This window comes from Gymnoscopelus microlampas (genome assembly GCF_963454915.1).
Source record: "Gymnoscopelus microlampas genome assembly, chromosome: 5".
Taxonomy (NCBI): domain Eukaryota; kingdom Metazoa; phylum Chordata; class Actinopteri; order Myctophiformes; family Myctophidae; genus Gymnoscopelus; species Gymnoscopelus microlampas.
In genome coordinates, this window is record NC_139942.1 from 37,014,289 (window position 1) to 37,032,086 (window position 17,798).

The 17,798-nt window shown below is 41.8% G+C and overlaps 1 protein-coding gene across 1 annotated transcript in view; it reads right to left on the bottom strand.

The window, feature by feature from the left end:
* The window catches only part of cntnap3 (contactin associated protein family member 3), a gene marked incomplete at its 5' end in the record, with an annotated part of 133,493 nt that overhangs the window by 27,333 nt on the left and 88,362 nt on the right, over positions 1–17,798 (bottom strand). The window contains 7 exons of the mRNA XM_084057561.1: positions 2,768–2,986; positions 4,338–4,508; positions 5,968–6,095; positions 8,296–8,458; positions 13,401–13,601; positions 14,300–14,419; positions 15,608–15,714. Coding sequence (XP_083913687.1) covers positions 2,768–2,986; positions 4,338–4,508; positions 5,968–6,095; positions 8,296–8,458; positions 13,401–13,601; positions 14,300–14,419; positions 15,608–15,714 — 1,109 coding nt within the window. The remainder of the gene's footprint in view (positions 1–2,767; positions 2,987–4,337; positions 4,509–5,967; positions 6,096–8,295; positions 8,459–13,400; positions 13,602–14,299; positions 14,420–15,607; positions 15,715–17,798) is intronic.

Consider the following 17,798-nt stretch of genomic DNA (forward strand, 5'->3'; position numbering starts at 1 on the left):
GCATGCACGCACATATATGCATATTTATATGAATTTAATTATGCATAATACACATACCTTCAAACACACACAAACATGAACACACTGTAAGTCACAAATGCATGAATTTACACGGCCACCCACACAAAGCCTGCATGATCCATTCCATCGGTGTGGCCTGATGCACAGTTGGTTATCGAGTGTGATTATTGTACAACGTCCACGAAGCGCCGACTCAGCTATACTCCACATCCAATACCGCTGAGCAGCTGATGGCATCCAGCCAGAGAGGCGGCTCCGCGCACGTGAAATAGCCAGCATATTCTCATCCTTTCTCTCGGGATTCAATCCCGGTCTAGCAGGTGGGTTCACAACACTGCAGAGGAAGATGTATTAGACCCTCCGGTGAATAGAACTGTCAACACAGCTGCTACGTATCCAGTTCAGCTCCATGACAAGTGGCAGCTAGTCAATAGCAGAATAACACAGGTGAGAGAGACATCATCTATCTTTCCTTTTTCCATGGGTTCAGGCCCAGGCCAGCAGGTCACGCAGGGTTCTGGAGGAAGCAGTATTACTTGTGTATGGGTTCTAGGCAGTGGTGGACAGTAACTACTAAGTACATTTACTTCAGTACTGTACTATTTTTGGGGCGGTGTAACCGCCCCCTATAAGTGAGTTTTGGACACTGACCAATCCTGCACCGTGATTGGCCAATAGTCTACAACGCAGTCTACAACCCTAACCCTTCCACAGTCAATGCAAATCTATACTTTTGCAAAGTCAGCCAATCACATTACAGCTAGTGTCATCACCACTAGCTGTAATGTGATTGGCTGACTTTGCAAATTCAGGACTGTGATTGGCTAGCGAAACACATGACACATGTGCAGCCCTATGAATAGCAGTATGGACTTTTAAGTGAGTCATGTTGTGATGACCACACACCGCCCACTTCGCACTGGGTGTGATTTTTTTTTAATATTTTGTACTTTACTTGAGTGTTTGTATTTTTGGATAATTGTGTGACTTCCACTACACTACTGTACATTTCAAACACAATTTGTACTTTTGACACTATTTTTTTTTGGAAAATGTATTAACATAGTTACAGCAATGCATTGATATAAAAACAAAATATACTTTGTAATTTGTACTTTTGAATACTTACACTTTAAAAACATGCATTTTTCAATACTTAAGTATTTTTAAAAGCAAGTACTCCAATACTTTAACTCAAGCACATATTTGACAGAGAAACTTTCACTTGTAGTTGAGTAATATTTGACGTAGTGATGAATTATCTTTACTTTGACCCAAGTATACTGGGGTTGAGGACTTTGTCCACCACTGGTTCTAGGTGCATTGGCTTTTGATTGCAGACTATAGGGAGTTATAGGGTATATAGATATATAACATCTACTGAAGAAACGTAACTTCATCCACCTCTGTGAACAGGACAGTATGTGAATGAGTATAGTACAGTAGGTGAATGTACCACAGCGTGGAACAATGAACGATAGCACTACACCATATTTTATACAATATACGTGCTTTCCAAATTCCAAAATATCCTATTTTGGAATTTGTTCCTAATGCACACACGCGCACACGCACACGCACACACACAAGCTGAACTCCCTTCCTACTGAGGTTTGGCTCCCAGCCCAACAAGGGTAGATACTATGGAGGAAGATGCATTTTATTGTACATAAAGAACTGAGTCAACTGAAGTATATGACAGCCCTGAACAAACACGGAACAGTTTGTAAAGAATCACATGAAAGAGCAAGAAGTATTCAGTCCAACAGGCCAGTAGAGATGCACAGGGCTCCAGGAACAGAGCTAATAGATAACAGCAAAATGTTTCCCATAATACATAAAAGTTAAGCTAAGATTATAAGATAAGATAGGCCATTGCAATGCAACCCAGCACAATGTAACGTAAGACAGAATCATCCAATTTCAGTAGCCGAAAATAACACACAGCAGAGAATAATCGACAAATAACAGCCAAAAGCAGAGTCTGATTATATTCAAAACAAGTCTGTCGGCTCACCTTCCTTATAGGCTTAATATCTATTATGTTTCCAACATAGCCTACTGTCTATACAACTCATACTGACTGAACCAGTATGTTACGAAGTCAGATTTGTGCATGTATGTGTGTTTGGGTGCGTGCATTCGTTTATGTCTGCGTGCGTGCGTGCGTGCGTGCGTGCGTGCGTGCGTGCGTGCGTGCGTGCGTGCGAGAGAGAGAGAGAGAGAGAGAGAGAGAGGAGACAGATGTTCAGTTCAAGAGGACTAAGAGGTAATGGCCAAGCAGTCATTAGCACTAGCACTCTGTGACTAATGAAAGAAACAACACACAGGTACTAAACTACTCCAATACAAGCACACACACACACACACGGCAAAATAACTAAAACTTGAATAAATAAAAAAATAAAAATAAACTCAACTAGTAAACAGGCTTTAAAAACAAATTAAAACGAACTGAAATTGAAAACATGAAGTCAAAACAAAATAAAACATGAAAACAAATGAAAAATTTAAAACTATAATAACCTTGCCCCTCACATGAAAATGCAAACGCACGCACACACACACACACACACACACACACACACACACACACACACACACACACACACACACACACACACACACACACACACACACACACACACACACACACACACACACACACACACACACACACACACACACACACACACACCCATCCACCCATCCATCCACAAACGCATGCTAGCACCCACCCACCCACCTATGAAGAGCTGGCTGTTGAGCTGCATGTGGATGTGTCCATCGGCAGGGGCCTCTTGCACGGCGACAGGGAGCGCGTCAACCAGGAGCCACGCCTCCTTCACGTTGCGCTCGGCTCGCACGCGGTGCCACCGGCCGTCGTTTAACGGAGCGCCCGCCTCCACGCGCACCTCCAACGGGCCGTTCCCCACGTCGAAGGAGAACAAGACCTCTGTAGGGGCTGAGACAGATGAGGAGAGGAGAGGAGACACGTAAGAAAACAAAAATTTTTAAGAGAACGAAACGAAAAGAAAACGAGAAAATTAAAGAAAACAAAAGGAAAGAAAGGAAAGAAGGGATGAGGTGAAATGGATCAAGAATGGGAGCAAGGAAGAGAGAGACATGGTTTAATATTACAGTTGCATTTACTGGGCTGGATCATGCCGTAGCATGAAGATAACTTGACAGTGTTGTTGTTGAATAGGAAAAACATAAGACAGACATAGCGAAAGTGTACCACCATTAGTCCAGTAGCACACTGATGACTTGGAAGTATAGATTTATATTACTGTTATTATTCTTGTAGTATCCCAAAAAATTAGCATATGATGATACTAACTATAACAATTAAAGGTAGGGTAAGTCAGTGTTTATCAACCTTTTTGGTGCCAAGGCACACCTGGCATAGCCAAAATATCCCAGGGCACACCTAGAATTTAGGGTCTTCTGGCCCTGGGTGCATCTCTTCTTTGCTGGTGGAGCTCTCATCATCTTGTAGTAATAATACTGAGTGCCAAAGCATGTACCAGGTACCGTGTGCCCCTTTTATACAGTACCAGGTAGGACAACATATTTGCATTCCTATGGGTGATGGTCGCTACACTGAATGGACTCGGGCATGGCTGTGTGTGAAACGATGGCCGTATCGGACGATCACCGCTATTGTTCTCGAGGGGCTGGGTTCACACTTTCTTCAAACAGCGCGGCACACCTCAGCAGTAGCCGCGGCCCAAAATTGGGCCCTTTGCCAGGGTTGATAAACACTGGGGTAAGTGATATGTTTTGGTAAAAACAAAAAGTATTTTGTTAAAAGGTTAAAGCACTATATTCTGATAGTAATCATTGCTATAGAGTGTTTGTTCAGTAACAGGAGTCTCCCCGTCTCTCCAGCTCTTTAATAAACAGAAAATACATTTTTTGGTAGGTGTCAAAATCTCAGCCAATCAGGAGAAAGTACCCATTTTTAAGCTTCATTTTTATAGTGTTCCAGTTCCAATTGTGCCTGCTCCTTTCTTAGTGTCATCACTTCCAATTTAACTTGTTTAATCTATATCCTGATTGAGTTCTCTACCCTGATTGGATAAAATCTGAAATGAAACTGAAACGAAAATGCATTTTCTGTTTTATAAAGAGCTGGAGAGACAAGGAGACTCCTTTTACTGAACAAACACTCTATAGCAATGAGTACTATCAGAATATAGAGCTATTTAACCCTTATTTTAACCAAAGAAAATCACTTACCCTACCTTTAATAATAATAACTAAACAACACATTTAAATAAAGCAACAATTGAATTCCATGTTTTACTTACAGCTGAGTTCGATGCGGATGAAGTCTCTGATCCCCAGGTTTTCAAGGAACACCCCAGACGAGGCTGAGGTCTTAAACAGGAAGGAGATGTCGGCACTCAGCTCCCCGTGAAATGTGGGGAAGTGGAGGTACGATGTCTCCTTGTCAAAAAACACCACGTTCCAGTAGTTCCCTGGTGAGAAGACATGTTTAAGTCGTCCTTTAAATGGAAATCACACTGCAAAGAAATAATTAGCTAACAACAAAGCAGCAACCCTCCTGTTTAAGCTGATGTATTTCTCCGTGCCTGTCATTCAAGGCAGCAATTATGAATAATTTAAATAAGGAAGAAAAACATTCATACTTGTTTTAATACAGAGGATTAAAAGCCAGTATTAATAGCCTAAAAAAAAGAAAACCATGAAAGGAAACACGTTTTTGCAGTAGTTGTTGATCTTAATTAGCTGCTGGATGTGACAGTGGGACTTAATTAAACCGTTGATTGGCAGGTGTGATGAGACCCTTGATGACTCAAAACCTGTTTTCAGCTCTATTTCTGCTTCAAAGAATTTCTCACTCACACTGGTACTTTGATTATGAGGTGCTAGCTTTACTAAACCTAAAGACAGAATGATGTGTTGTCATTACCACCTACTCTGTTCAAGCAATGTTCAACAGCGTACTTTGTAGAGGCCCACGGAGAGGTGACATTACCAATGTTTCAAAGAACCACTTTACTGAGAAACACCTACTTAAGAGCATGAAGGATTTAATTGACTAAATCTGAAGAATGTTTACGGTTACAACCCACTCAATTCAAACAATGCCAGCTCAGTCTAATACCATTTGATAATGGATGAACTTTGACAGACCCAGGCAGTGCTAACACTATTTACACTGGCATACATCTGAAATATTTGAGTGCTAATGAACAAATAAAGCTAATACATTATACATTTTTATCTTTACATAGCTTGAATGGATGTTTGGCAATTATCTTCCATTTAAATTAAATAGTCATTGTTTGACCAAAGTCATTTGATCAACAGTCAGGCTCACTCAATTGGTCTATCACTCAAAACCTGTGTTAATGCAGGAAGCTCCACTGAGACATAAGCCTCATTAGTAGCAAATTACAATTAAAAACAGCACTAATGAGAATCATTGGAAAAGCAATAATGCAACACAAGGGAAAGAGATCGGGACAGTTAGATCCGTCGAGAAGTGACAGTTATTTCATACTGAAGGTCACCGCTCTTCCCAGTGCTAAATTGTAGCCAGGGCAACCAACAAGGCCCCGGAACAGAGGTTCCCAACCTCTTCTGATCAGGGCCCACTTGAAAATCTCAAAAATGGCCCACCCATCTGACCACCTAAAGTGGGCAGACTGCGTGCATTTTCAGAGCTTTATTTCAGAGCAGTTTATTTTAATGATCAATCAATCGATTGCGTTCCGGCTTGGATCAAGTAGTATTTAAGTTCCTATTTATCTGTATCACAACGATTTGTTTTCCCAAGGTTTTCTAAGAAAGAATACCATGCCTCTTAAATTTTATATTATCATTACATTCTTAGTGTTTTGCCAATTATTTGGGGGCCCACTTGCAATATCCTCACAGGTTAGGAATCGTTGCCCCAGAACATGGACTTACTGTCTCCATGACAACGAAGGGGCCCCACCCTGTAGGCAGCCTCTGAGCCCGTTCTCTGGATGTCTCCCAGGACAACAGACCGCACAGGAAGATACTCCTTGTGTGTCAGCAGGCCTGAGTCATTGGCCCTGTCAGAGGAAGAGGGGTTAAGGATGAAGAGAAACAAGTGGAGTAGAAGGAAAAGAGAGAGAAGACGAAGAGGTAGAAGAACAAGAAAGGAAAGATAGAAGAAAAAGAATAATGAACACTGGAACAGTGACTAAAAGCTCGCTATTATATTTACTTTTTTACTTGTTCTGTGTTGTCCCGTTATATGAGCCATCATGCACTTGTCAAAGGACACATTTGCATTATTGCTTGTACTAACTATCTATCTATCTATCTATCTATCTATCTATCTATCTATCTATCTATCTATCTATATATCTATCTACAGTATCTATCTACAGTATCTATCTACAGTATCTATCTACCTATCTATCTACAGTATATCTACAGTATATCTATCTATCTATCTATCTATCTATCTATCTATCTATCTATCTATCTCGGAAATCGCATTTTGGAATCTTGGGGGCAAAAGGAATACAACTTTTGTACATGTCAAGTTTAAAGTTGTATTTGTCAAATGCTCAACAGCACAGCCAGCAGCAGTCAGTGCTGGCATTGAAATGTATTGACTTCAATGCTGGCAATGAAATGTATTAGCGTTCCTCAATATTAACTCAATATCAACTTGAAATCTGAATACAAACAGATTAATACCTGCCTATCTTCATAGTGTGTTAATTTGTTCTTGGAGGACGACAAGAACATTTCCAAAAATAACTTAAGATTATCATAACAAGTCAGTGTCTAGGAGGATCCTTTGGTGAGTTATTTTTAAAAGGATGAATCATAAGCCTGTATGGTACTGTATCTGTATCTACACTATATGCACGCTTCCTGGCAATCCAATAATTTTTCCTTTCTTTTCTTTTTTCCCATGAGCCACTATTTTATAGTCTCTTGAAAATTGACCTGTCAGTGAGCTTGTTGCTGGAACATCCTGTCTAAAAATATACTCAGGACTTGAAAGCTTATGGCGCATTCAGCACTTCATGAACCTGATGAAATATTGAACGACGGGAGACGCTCCAATCTGTAAAAATAGAGTCACTGTTGAACAAGATTTTTTGATGAAATAAGAGGGATTGGGCTTTGGACATGACAACATGGCTGCTTACAGCATTTGCTGAGTTAATGGTACTGTAAGATTCTTCCCACGCAGTAAAATCCTAGTGAATAATTTAACCACTTTCAACCTGCTATCCCTATGAGCATGTCATTATAAGCGCAATTTTAAAAGAACATTAAAAAATGTTCAAACATTAAAAAAGAAAAAAACAGATCTACAAGCTCACAACCTGTCGCAATGTGAAGCGTTGTGAGCTTTTAGACTGGCTATTTTAGCTAGAAACACAATGCGCCATGTAACTCTGGAAAAGAAAATCACCTAAATGAGCATAATACATAGTGTCACCTGTCTATTTATATTTATACCAAATTCTTCTCAGTTAAGCCTATCATAGTGTTGAGGTAAGATTGCCCCCGTTGCTATGAAACGTATCGTTTAACATTCACAGAACCTTCAGTATAGCGGTTTTAACTGATTGATGACACAGACTAACTTTTTAATACTTGCAGGCGGTTCTCGCAGGGAGATGAGTGGGAGAGGTAAGCGCATCTCTAATGAGATTAACCGCAACCAGTATATCCCTGTGCAATCTCATCTGCATTACTTTATTAATTCACCCCCTGCACCACACCCCACCCCACCCCACCGCCACGTTTTCCCACACTATTAAAAAAGTGATTACAATAAAACACTATGGGCATTCACTTAGGCGATATCATCCCATGTGAATAGATTTCTATCTGTAATGGAAAAGGAATATTCTTCGATAAATAAATCGGAGAATTTCCTCATATTTTTACACCATGGCTCTGCAGGAGGCTAGCCGTTTGTATCACACTAGAGGTTCAGCATCTAGAGTTTAATTGAAATATCATTTTGAAATATTTAATTTTAATTTCATAATGGAAGTCAATGGGATTGGGACGGATTGAGCTGAAACCTTGCCCAAAGTTGGAGTCATACGTCTCATGACGTAGATCCACATGGAGATCCACATGGAAGCCACTCCGTTATTAGACCCCGTCTAGTTAACATTACAGACATGCTTTCCCATATCAACGTGTGCATCTAATGTGCATCTAAAGGCACAAAATGTAGCTCACATTAAAATAGTTTATTTTATATTTGTTTAATATTTAACAACACTGTACCATTCCAAGCGGTCGGCATCGCAGTTGCAGAAGTGTCTTGGGTCAACACAGTTTTCCTGCAGGCCACAGGCACACAGGTGGCTGCCTGGGGGAGCTCCGCCCCAGTGTGTCTGGACCTGACCTGGACCTGGACCTCCAAGCCACCAGCTGAACGGAGATCCCTCTGGAACACACAAGTAACATAGCGATACATAGACACGTGGTGAGATCACACACAGAGGCAGACACATGAACACAGAGAGGAGATGCATACACACAGATGCAGAGAAAGGGCTAAATACACACATATAAAGTTTATACAAGTGAACACATACGGATGGACAACACACACTCAGCATTAATAACCACCATAGCATACAGCAGTGATTATCAACCCTTTTAATTTCAAGGACCCCCAGTTTGATAGGCACTAGGCTACAGACCCCCAATTCATATGATTTCCCCAAAAAATAATGTCTGGGATCCCAATCTACACTGTAAAATCCTCAGTATTCATTTAACTCTGAGAGTGTACAATTGGAACCAAATCCATTTGCTTCCATTCTAGGTCCATTAGATTCCATTCTGTCAGAGTTACAGAACTGGAAAGGTCCATTTGCTTCCTAACAATCAATCATTTAGCTCATTACCTCAAGGATCCCTGGGGGTCCCTGGACCCCACCTTGAGAAACAGTGGCATACACTACGGTATAACAGCGTACAGTATTACGTTATACGGCTGAAACCGATTGAACAAGATGCCTTTGGCTTTCCAACCTCCTACACTGACAGCGACTACACAGAGAGCATTGATCCTATACATCAGAGGACTGCTTCACGTCAGTGAGAAAGAGTAAGAAATATGAAGTGCAGTGAAGGATGAGAGCCCAAAACACAATAGAATTATTTCTGCTGGCTCAGCACTTTCCTAAAGAGCAGAGGAGAGACACCTCTCTCTTCCTTCATGCTCCCTTTTCTCTCTGTCGTTTTCTTATCTATCTACTGTATCATCCATCCATCCATCCATCCATCCATCCATCCAGACAGGAGATTATCGAGCGCTGAAGCGCGATGATCGGGCGCTGGGAAGAAGAGCGCACCAGAGCGTATTTACCATAGCAATGCATTGCAGACAGGCACTGCAAACTCAAAAAACACTTTGTGTGAACACCGCCCCTAATAGTCTCAGGAATATCTTAGTATTCTCTACTCAGAACATTGACTCTGTTTCCTTCCTCTTTCCCAGCTGAAGCTAGATATCAAGATGCTAAATCCCTGAGACTCAAGCTTACTCCCAGCCAGAGTATCAGTGCATCTATTTATTTTTCCTTTCTAGTTTGTTCAACCCATAATAAAAAAAAGCAGTGTTACCTTTATCTCTTTGGGTTCACCTATTTTATTTACTTCATTTATTTGAGAAACCCTTATAGAGTACGTACAGGTACAACAATTTGACATACTTGCCTCGAAGCACAATTTCTTGTATTGCCAATGTCACTTTTGTCGTATGACAAAAGTGTCATCTTTTTGTCACTATCAACTAGATCAGACATGGTAAAGGATTATTGGTTAGGGGTCCTTGTGAGGGTTGGGTTATTACGTACAGTATGTTTATAATTATAGAAGCTATGCGTTTTTCTTGTCTATTTTTTCGTCCTGGTAGGGGGTATAAACTGACATGCTCAGAGATAGCGCTCATGGAAAGTCAGAGTCAGGTCTTTCTTTTTGTTAGTTTTAACCCCTGGAAACGCTTGTCAATGCGTCCTTCTTCATGGAAAAGACATAGGGAATACTACATTTATTATGTATGACAACTCATATCTAGAAATATGGCCACAGTGTTGACAAGCCAGAGTTGAGACCGGAAGGCAGAGTTGCAGTCCTACACACTTTTTTGCGCTTCCATTAGTGCAGTCACCCACCCAAAACCTCACAAAGACTGCGGACTACCTAAATCAATTAAATATAAAAGGAGTTATACATAAAAACGTAATACAATTAAGACCAGCAGCACGATAGTACAATAAAATAAGAGAATAAAATGTGGACTCTTGAACATAAGTTCGGTCAACTAAACCTTTATTAGTAAACAATTGAATGTGTCTCTCCGTGCGCGGCTGCGCGCGTGCGTGTGTGTGCATGCACGCACGTGTGTGCGTCGTGCCTGTGTGTGCATTTGTGCTTTGCCTTCCCTTTCATGGACATATACAGTACATGCACACAAAGTCAGTTGTAGAAGCTCCTAGCACCGCTTAAAAAAAGTGATTATGTTTAAAAAATGCTTATGGTATCGCTTGTTGCATTTACTTCTCATGCCAGTAGATAGAGTAGGCCATATTACAGCAAATCTATGGTCCTTACTACAACTAATAACGGCCAATTAATGAGCTGATAACATTTTAAGCAGGTGAATTTAAAGTGGCAAAACTTTGTGAAGCATTCAATCGTAAGAGTTATATCTGTTGTTACTAGCGTTTGTTTTATCGAAGATGAAGACACAAACCGGACAGCCAGTCCACATTTATCCCCAGGATAATAGAGACAGGGCATTAATGTGATTTCCTAATCATTAAGGTCAATAAATGACAAATAACACAGGAGGAAACCATGGAAAACCAGAAAACACTTTATCTGAAAAAAGACAAACTAACCAGTGTGCAGGAGACACTAAACAGACACTAAATGATCTGTTTGTCAGACAAATGGGATGAAAAATCTCTGAAACTAAATTGGTTTGCAGTGAAGAGCACAATTGATGTGTTTGTTGAAAAAAACAGTTTGTTGTGGGTGGTAAACATAATTATCATGTTTGCTCTCTGTTGAAATGCATTGTGAATTTATCACTTTGTACTGTCACAGCTTTGACAGTTTATCAAGCTGTTTTACTACTTTTTAGTACTTTGTTGTTACCTGTGGTAGAGCTTTGGGGGGTGTTTGTTCTTTGTTCTATTTGGGAGACATTTGAACATGTGTGCAGTGCTGGATCTCAGGTCTCCCACTAAAGTCCATAATAATATGACAAAATGTTTTATTTATGTACTGTATATGTTTCTAAACAGTTAGCAAAGGAAGTATTTCACCAGAAACCAGGTCTGTTTGCACTAATAGGACTGACAGAACGAAAGTATCAATGCCGTCACATGAGGCAACTTGTTTAAATCGAAGGTGGGAGAATTTGATGTGTTTGCGTCGCTATGCGGCTACTTTGCTTGTCATACAGTTCAGGTTACTTTTGTACGTCATCCTCATACATATTTCTGATGTTTAAAGCGTTGACGTCACCAGACAATACGTGCAAATGGTAGATGGGGCTACTGTAGTTTCACAGACAAGCATATGATTTTTCAGGACCTGTGGAGACCACCGTCTATTTAATAATAATAAAAAAGAAACTTCTGTTTCTCAAAAAGAGAATTTGGAACGGTCAAACAAGTGAAAACATTCTCAGAGCCGGCGCGCCCTATTAGGCAGAGTAGGCAGTTGCCTAGGGCGCCACTAGGGGGGGGGCGCAAAAAAAAAAAAAAAAAAAAAAAAAACTTTTTTTTTTTTTTTTTTTCCAGAATCTAGGTGGCGCTGTGGCAGAAAACGGTGGCGGTGCGGGGGGGGGGGGGGGGGGGGGGGGGGCGCCAGGAAAAATATTGCCTAGGGCGCCAAATTACCTAGCACCGGCACTGAACATTCTTCATACACACTGCAAAACAAGTTTGATCTAGTCAATGCTGGGATGGTCTGTGTCCTGCATCGAAACTTGAAAATAGAACCAAGCTCTGTAAGATGTGTCAACAGGTTTTGATGCGCCTACTTGATGATGCCTCCAGTGTTGACTATAATCGTTGGGTGTGATTCTAGCGTCAAGCTTTCTATCTGTCATCCCCTTTAAGCTCTTCAGGCAGAGCTCTCCAAAGCTAGGGCTTGGCAAATACACTCTTTGGTTTGAGGAGCAAAGAGGAAACTTTGAGCTGAGATGCTGGTGGGAAAGTCAGTGCTGAGATTTGTGACATGGAGAGGAGATCAGCACGCTCCAGGTTGGAGACGTTGGGTTGTTTAAATTCTGAGTAGCTCTGTGCAGGGAAACCAAATGAGTGTGCTCATGAGAACCTCTCTCATCAACGATTGTCTTGGTGAGTGTTTTCAAAGCACTTAAAACACCTACTGCTGCTTTGGAGCTGCTCATCTACAGTAACAGCAGTATCTGATTAAAATAGTATTGCATTGTACCCAAGTGCAAGTGTATATAATAGCACTCACATGCTGAAAAAGAGCATTGTGTACTCAACAAATGTTCCCAAAGATAATTCAAGCTCAGTACAACTTCTCTGGTAGTGCGTAGAACTACAAAATAGTTTTTTTAGCTACGATACATTCAATATTTTGTCAGAAGATGTGTGGGAAGCAAGGCATCGTTAAACATGACATACTGTACAGTAGAGTCAAATACCGGTAGTATATTCGTTGACTCGTTGATTCGTTGACTCGTTGACTCGTTGAATGCTAACTAGTGTGGAAGGTCTCCTTTCGCCAAAAGGAAAATAGTGACCTTTATAAATGATTAACCTACAATTACAAAAGTAGTAAAAATGTTGGTATAACTAAGTGATTCAGAGATAAAACAAATATTTGTACATGCATAGATTATTATTATCACAGAGTAGAGCTATGATTAAAGGCAGGGTAACATATAATTTTAAATATTGGCTATTCAACTAATAACACAGTATGTGTGTTATAATTTGGCATTTACATAAACAAAAAATATGTTTTATAAATGTTGGAAAAAAGGTGTTTAAACAGCTAAATCTGCCCAACATTCAGTTGAGCAGTTTTGTGATGTCAGGAGTGGAGGAACCTGGTCAACTCACCTGAACAACATATAAACAAATAAAGGATACTTATTTGGTGGAGGATGTCTGAAGAAAAGTTACACACCTCGAAATGTCAAGTAAGGTGAAATAAACTATCACGTTACTGAAGGAGTTTGCAAAGGCAGTGTGCAAACTTTTTTCTTTTCATGAACTTTCAGTAGTTGGCACCTGAGCCTGGTTGGATGGGCGTTTTTCTCTTTTGTTTTGCTCAGCACAGCTTCCCTGCAGGCTGAGGAAAGGTTAGAGAGAACCAACAGGCTTTACCTGGTGTATTGAGGAGACGAGACTTCCTGCAGTGGTATGACAGTTCCTGCTGGCAGTGCTCTGATTGGCTGATGACGGCGGTTAGCTGCTCCTCTTCAGATGAATAGTGGAAATACGCAGAGTGCATATTGGCCCCCGGGGAGGGACGTAGTCTGGTTAGCTCTGTGTTATTGTGCTGAACCACCGTCCATGTCTGCTCCACTGGTGGGAGAGAGAGAGAGAGAGAGAGAGAGAGAGAGAGAGAGAGAGAGAGAGAGAGAGAGAGAGAGAGAGAGAGAGAGAGAGAGAGAGAGAGATGGAGAGAGAGAGAGAGACAGAGAGAGAGAGAGAGAGAGAGACACAGAGAGAGAGAGAGAGAGAGAGAGAGAGAGAGAGAGAGAGAGAGAGAGAGAGAGAGAGAGGCACACAGACAGACAGACAGACAGACAGACAGACAGACAGACAGACAGAGAAAAAGAGAGGGGACAGTAAGAGATAGAGAGAGAGGAGGGGATAAAGGAGAAATAGAGGACCATTATTATTCAAGATTATGCTAATGTGAATATTTAGTAAAGAATTATGATAATGTTAAGTGATGTGAACTAAGGTGATAATGGGAGGATGAGGAAAAGAAGGATGGATGAGGATGGAGAGAGAGATTAATCTAATAAAGTACTTTTCCTCAGGGTCCTTCCACACTGTAAAATCCTCAATTTAAAATGTACACTCAGCATTTTACTGTGAACAGACCCAGAATACAGAACCAGGACTCCCAGAGTTGTGATTATTTGTGTGCGTAGTGCACGTGCGTGCATGTGTGTGCATGTGTGTGTGTGTGTGTGTGTGTGTGTGTGTGTGTGTGTGTGTGTGTGTGTGTGTGTGTGTGTGCTCATGCGCGAGCGCATGCTCATGCATCTTACCCGTCATGTTGCAGTAGATGAGCTGCGGCTTGATGTCTCCACTGCCGTCCACGTCGATGTAATAATATCCAGACGCGTTGCCTTGGTGTTTGTACGCTTCACAGGACCGCTCGTATATCGCTGGAGGGTTGAAATGAGGACGAAAAGCAGCTGCCATTAAAGTCCCATCAATCAGAGCAGTACTACAGTCCTGGGACCATCAGCTGTGATGTTGTTTGCACTCTGCATCAGCCTATTCAGCTAGGCCTTAGCATATTTTTAAGATAAACAACCCACAATTTAGTTTTTTTTTTAATGTTTTATCTCTGGGACAAGAATATTATGTTGTGTTGATGGACATGATTCGGTCTGATTATGGTCTATCATGTGTTCCAGAATTCCTTTACTGTCTGTAACACTCTAGGTATAGGTCAATCATCTGTGTTGTGGTATTGTGTCTCTGATGCACAGAGAGGTCCTGGTATAAATGCAGATCCTACTTGGCTTCAGGCGTTGAGATTCAGAGAACAAACTGTACTGCAGTAGTGAACTGTTAAAAATGGATGGATGGATCCAGACGGACGGACGGGCGGTCGTACGTACATACGGACGGACTAACAGACGGATGGATGGACCGATGGATGTACGTACACACACAGTAGAGAACAGCAGTACTGGGTGTTAGTGTTATGCTGCGTTGCGCATGCGCACACTCTCTCTCTCACACACACACACACACACACACACACACACACACACACACACACACACACACACACACACACACACACACACACACACACACACACACACACACACACACACACACACACACACACACACACGTATGCACACAACACATTATGCATGCATACTATTTATTAATGTTTATTTATTACAAATAGATTAGCAGGAGTTGACTCTGAGCCGGTGAGCACATGACCACACTTCATTGCCGTGGTTAAAAGCAAGTGGAATTGTATCACTTTAGTCATAGCTCCGATTTCCCCCCAATCCCTGCAGCATTACTCATCTAATGGTTTTATAATGCTGAGCCCTGATTGGTCAGCCTAACAGTTCAAATCCAGTTAAGTGGAAAGAACAATCTGCCTATTTCTCTTATGCTCTACTTCTCTCTCTCCCTGTCTCACAGAGTTCACGGCATGAATCTGCACACATACATTATGTGATGAGGGAATGATGTTGGCCTGTCTGTCTGCTGTCTCTGTTTTACATGCTCTCTCTCTCTCTCTCTCTCTCTCTCTCTCTCTCTCTGAAGCTCTGTGCGTGCGTGCGTGCGTGCATGCATTCATGTGTGTGTGTGCTTACAGCTGTGGCAGGTGGCACCAGTGTAGCCACTGTTGGAACAGTTGCAGTGGAAAGTTCTCCACGACTGACTGCATCTTCCTCCATGTTCACATCGACTGGGAGTGCACCTGACAGAGAGAGAGAGAGAGAGAGAGGTGTATTTATGTCTGGAAACTCACCTGCAGACTCAACCTCATTGCAGAAATTGGTATGACTTAATCTTTTTCTTTGCACTCTATTTACGTCACCATTTACCCTGTTGTTGACCAGAGCTCGTCCCGTGTGAAGCCCAGAGTTTCTGACCAGGAATTATGAATTGGAGGACTGCTCGTGTGGATTTCTCCAAATTAGAATTAGTATACTTCCCAGTCCCCACTTGGCGTGAACGTACCCTGCCACAGCATTCCTGGTCTTCAACCAGGGCTTAATTAATGCCAGGACCTGCCTCCTGCGCTTCGGTACCTCTAGAAGGTGTTCCGTCACCTCAAATGCAGATACAATGTGTTTTTTTTATAATTAATTCAACTTTTACTTTCCCCTCAATGTCCCTTCCCGTGACAGGTAATGGGAAAAGGACCATGGATGAAATTAAACTGAGTTAAGTTGACGTACATTAAATCGCCCCAATAACCACTTTCAAAACATTCCCAAATGCATGGCCCCAAATAATTAATTGTAATGTTTGTTGTTCGCACCCGTTTATAAAACCTGTTTATATAGTCATACCCGGTTTTAACATCACAATTCTATGAATTGTAGGCTACTGCCTCAAGCTTTGTCTGCAGCAATGCATATTTATGGAAGTGTGCATAACAGTCTCCAAGAGTCTGCGAGAGGGATCTCATGCCAATGTTATGTGGGATAACTCTGAGCCCTGTCTTATCTGGAACACACATTATTGTAAGGTCTGTGAATGCAGACATTGGGCCAGAGACAAAGCAGAGTTAAGAGAGGACAGAAAAGAGGAGAGAATATGAATAAGAAGAAGTTATGTTAAGAAATGTTTGACACACTGTTTGTCAATGCAGGATCTTCAAACAAACAAAAGGCCTATGGCCTGATGAACAGCTATGTGTGTGTATATATGTGTGCGTGTGCGTGCGTGCGTGCGTGCGTCCGTGCGTGCGTGCGTGCGTGCGTGCGTGCGTGCATGCGTGCGTGCGTGCGTGCGTGCGTATGTAAACTATGAAAAATAATACAAACTAGAAAAAGTGCTCCTCGGAGCACAGGTCTCCGCCAGGTCAGGTACGTTATTCTGGCCTCCTGGTGGCGCTATAATAGGCCAATGTGAAAATGGTGCCATTTATTCTTAGGTCTTTCACGGCAATCAGACACAGCATTCATGATTTGAGGCATTTTGTTCCAAAAATGTGTTTTGCTAAATTAGACCTGCTGGTGGCGCTATAACAGGCCAATGTGAAAAGGGTGGCATTTCTTCCTCGGCCTAGTGGGAATGTGCGTGTGAAATTTCACGGAAATCGCAAGCTGCGTTCATGGTTTGAGGCAGTTTGTTCAAAACGGACCAATCCTGCAAACTTTGGATGGCAACCTTAACCAATGAGGATGGAATATGGGGAATTGGACAGATCAGGGTTGATCACATGACTATAGAGATACTGTGTACCGATTTGCATGATGTTTGGTTAAAAACTGTAGGAGTAATGTGAAAAAATGGGTTTTGCACAAATCTGCCTCCTGGTGGCGCTATAACAGGCCCATGTGAAAAATTTGAGGCAGAGGTTCTGAATTGGCATCCAGGGAGTGTGTGTGCACAGTTTCGCAGCGACCGGGCCAACGGTGCCGGAGATTTGGTGGTAACACACGGACACACGGACACACGGACACACGGACACACACACGGACACACACACGGACACACATACGGACGGAGGGTAAAACATACTCTCTCGCCATGCCTTCGGCCTGGCGGAGACAATAAACACTTCTATTGTAAGGGGCCTCAGCTTGTTTATTGTGCAGATCTTGCTTTTGTACAGAGCCGAGAGAGCCGCCATTCGAAAAAATCTCTTCTTTGTAAACAAGGGGGTTTGGTTTGGAACCATGAAACATTGGGACAGAATTCTTGAAACATCCTTTTTTTCTCATCCATTTCTTTATAGAATTCAAAGACAACCCTGTGCCTGTGGCAGAGGTACAGTTTTCACTGCAGAGCAGGAAGCTGTCATGGAGGATAGGGTTGTTGCGAACAATG